The sequence below is a fragment of the Liolophura sinensis genome, chromosome 9 (assembly GCF_032854445.1).
Source record: "Liolophura sinensis isolate JHLJ2023 chromosome 9, CUHK_Ljap_v2, whole genome shotgun sequence".
NCBI classification, from domain to species: Eukaryota; Metazoa; Mollusca; class Polyplacophora; order Chitonida; family Chitonidae; genus Liolophura; species Liolophura sinensis.
Genome location: NC_088303.1, coordinates 5420383 through 5423170, shown reverse-complemented (window position 1 = coordinate 5423170; position 2788 = coordinate 5420383). Strand labels below are relative to the sequence as shown.

The 2788-nt window shown below is 38.9% G+C and overlaps 1 protein-coding gene across 1 annotated transcript; it reads right to left on the bottom strand.

Moving 5' to 3' along the window:
- Positions 1-980: 980 nt before the first annotated feature.
- Positions 981-2051, bottom strand: LOC135475044 (carbohydrate sulfotransferase 11-like). The gene has a single exon (XM_064754783.1). It carries the CDS (start codon positions 2049-2051, stop codon positions 981-983), a length of 1071 nt encoding a protein of 356 aa, XP_064610853.1.
- Between the last annotated feature and the right edge of the window lie 737 nt (positions 2052-2788).

Sequence of the window (2788 nt, the reverse complement as noted above, 5' to 3'; positions counted from 1 at the left end):
CTTACCTTTGTCTTTGGGAGCTAGTGTTAAACGTTGTTTTGGAAATGGATCTTGCGATTTTCGACTTCGAACGCCCTTTACGGACTACGAATGGTATACGAATGTCGGACATGACGCTTACTTTTAACAGTTGGACAAGTTGTGGTGCGTCTAGCGAGTACACCCTGCTATCTGCACAACCCGTGAAGTCACAACTGCGGCATACAAGAGGTTCAGCTGCATTTTAATATATGACTTACGGTACTCTTGTATGCAACTTACATCTAGAATTTCAACAAAACCACAGTTCAATGCAACTCGGTTTAATGGAGTTTAACAGAAATTAAAGACATTTAACTGCTCAGATGTGAAGTTATATCCGTACAGAAACCATGTGTCGTGCACTCCATGAACTCATATGACTTCTTACGACATAAGTAAGTAGCAGTCGTGTCTACTGTTCCTGAGGTGATCGTTTAACATTTCCTCTGCATATTTAACTCATCAAATCACAGTTAACATACCTGTAACGAGAGGTTTATTCAAATAAATAGTGTGTAGACATCCCCATGCATCAGCTGTCTGCACAACCCGTGACGTCACAACTGCGGGTTACAACAAAAACCTGCGGCGTCAAACGGCTCATGAATAAACAACAAAACGAACACTATATATATATATATATTTATATATATATATATATATATATATATATATATATATATATATATATATATATATATATATATATATATATATACCAAAATTTGGTCCCAAATACCCACTTTACAAAAATTATTTTAAAGTGCCTTATTCTCCGTAAGGAAAAATTGAAAAAAATAGACCACATTTGGGAAGAATTATTCAAAGTCTTTCATCAGAACTTTATGTCATATTAATGTTTCCTCCACTTTTAAGTGTGAAAGTTAAGACGATTTTTTTAATGCTGTGATGTTCAGTCAAACTGGGATATACAAAGTGCGCTGATTTGTCAGCCAGAATTAACCATGGTCAAATAACCGTCTATTCTGGTAAAGATCTTTGGGGGTTGTGTTGTACCCAAAGAGCAAGAAGTCGTATTTGAAGGCTTCCCTCACTTTTATCATGAGTTCTGTAGGAATTTTACTATAAGCCCTACGCAAGGCCTCCCTACGTCTCCGGTGAAACTCTTGATGTTTAGGTGCTATATTTCGGAGAGAACGGACAACTGCTTTCATCTCGTTGAAGTCCGAAGGCCAAGGCACAGGAGAGGATATGTTCAACGGGAGATAACCCTGGAGTTTAAAGGCTGTCCACAACCTCTCCATGACCAGAGAGATGTTACGACATGGTGGTTTCGGTTGAAATGTCCATGCCACAAAGATCGATTGTTCCATACTGTCGACCATGACGTCTTCCCATGGCATCTCAGCCGGGCGAATGTCAGGTATTCCCAACCACTGTAGGATCCAATCCCGATCCGAGGAAAATGTCTCTTGTTTGCCAATTATGTCATATTTGAGAACACACGGGTGACAGAGTTTAAACGCCGGGTACCAGTGCTCATCACCCATAATGGCAAAATCCTGTTGAGCCTTGATCACAACACGCCTCAAGAACTCCTGGAATGTGACATCGTGTCCACACTGCAAGGCCCATGGGTCCGGGTTCCGGCGGTTCTGTTTAATGGTGTCCTTGCCGATATCGGTCCAGAACTCCGGTAACACAAGTTTGTCTACATACGCGGAAAACAGACGAGAATATGGGTCTCGAACAAACATCATTTTTGTGCTCTGGCTTATGACCTGATACTTCTCACCAAAAAAGGCGATGTCCCTTAGTCTCTGTAGAGGTTTGTAGTGGACCAAGATCTTATTTTTGAATATTTTTGCTGGAGAGGAATCATATTTGTCTCGAGACTGTAGAGTAAAGAACACTTGTTTCCAGAATGTACATCCGGTTTTTGGCACGTAGCACATAGCAATTTTCCTAGGCTGGTGGATAACGAACCTATACGAAAGATCGGAGTACTTGGGAATGGTATCGTTCACTGTCCGGCAGATGTTCTCCACAGTTTTCTTCCGCTGTATCATCTCACTGTAGACATCGGATTTCGCATTCTAGAGCAGAGATAAACCATACTGGAGTTACATGTGTAACATCTCTACAGGGTTCATGTTCATCCAACGCCTTAAGACTTACGTCCAAATTTCAAACACAGCTACAATTAGAATGTTTTGCATTGGGAAATTTGTGTAATGGTACCGATTCTGCAAAGTAATTTCTTACTTAAACAGCTTGTTACAATGCCTAGTTTTTGGACCCGCAAAATGAAATTCTGCAACATTTTTCTTAAAATAGCATTTATGAGAAAATCAAAATTTTAAGGCCCAAAAATACACCCTGGAAAATGTATTTCAAATTTTGTGACTTAATCAGAAATAGCTTTGTGAAATCGGCCCCTGATTCTTTACTGTACAGCAAAGTATCAACCACAATCTTTCCTGTTCTTAGTTTGGCTTTTTAGCACTAGCAATTGATGACTTAAGTGTTAAATTGCTTGAAATTTACGACCTATCAAAATTTAATTCTTCAAACTATACGTCATCAGTTGTATTAACTTATTACTTGATTGACTGGTTACATTATCCGAACAACTCCTCACCAGATCATTATCTGACGAAAGACGGTCTTCTTTCCATAGATCTAAAATTGAAGAAACGAAAATTAAGCAAGGAAACCAAAGTTAAAGGGACATAACTCTAACTTCATTGGTGCATATTTCTATATTTGATACCAATAAATAATTACATGTCACAAACATAGACTG

Bases quoted from the DNA above. Each gene is read 5' to 3' on its own strand.
- LOC135475044 (XM_064754783.1), bottom strand. From the start codon at position 2,051: ATGATACAGCGGAAGAAAACTGTGGAGAACATCTGCCGGACAGTGAAC.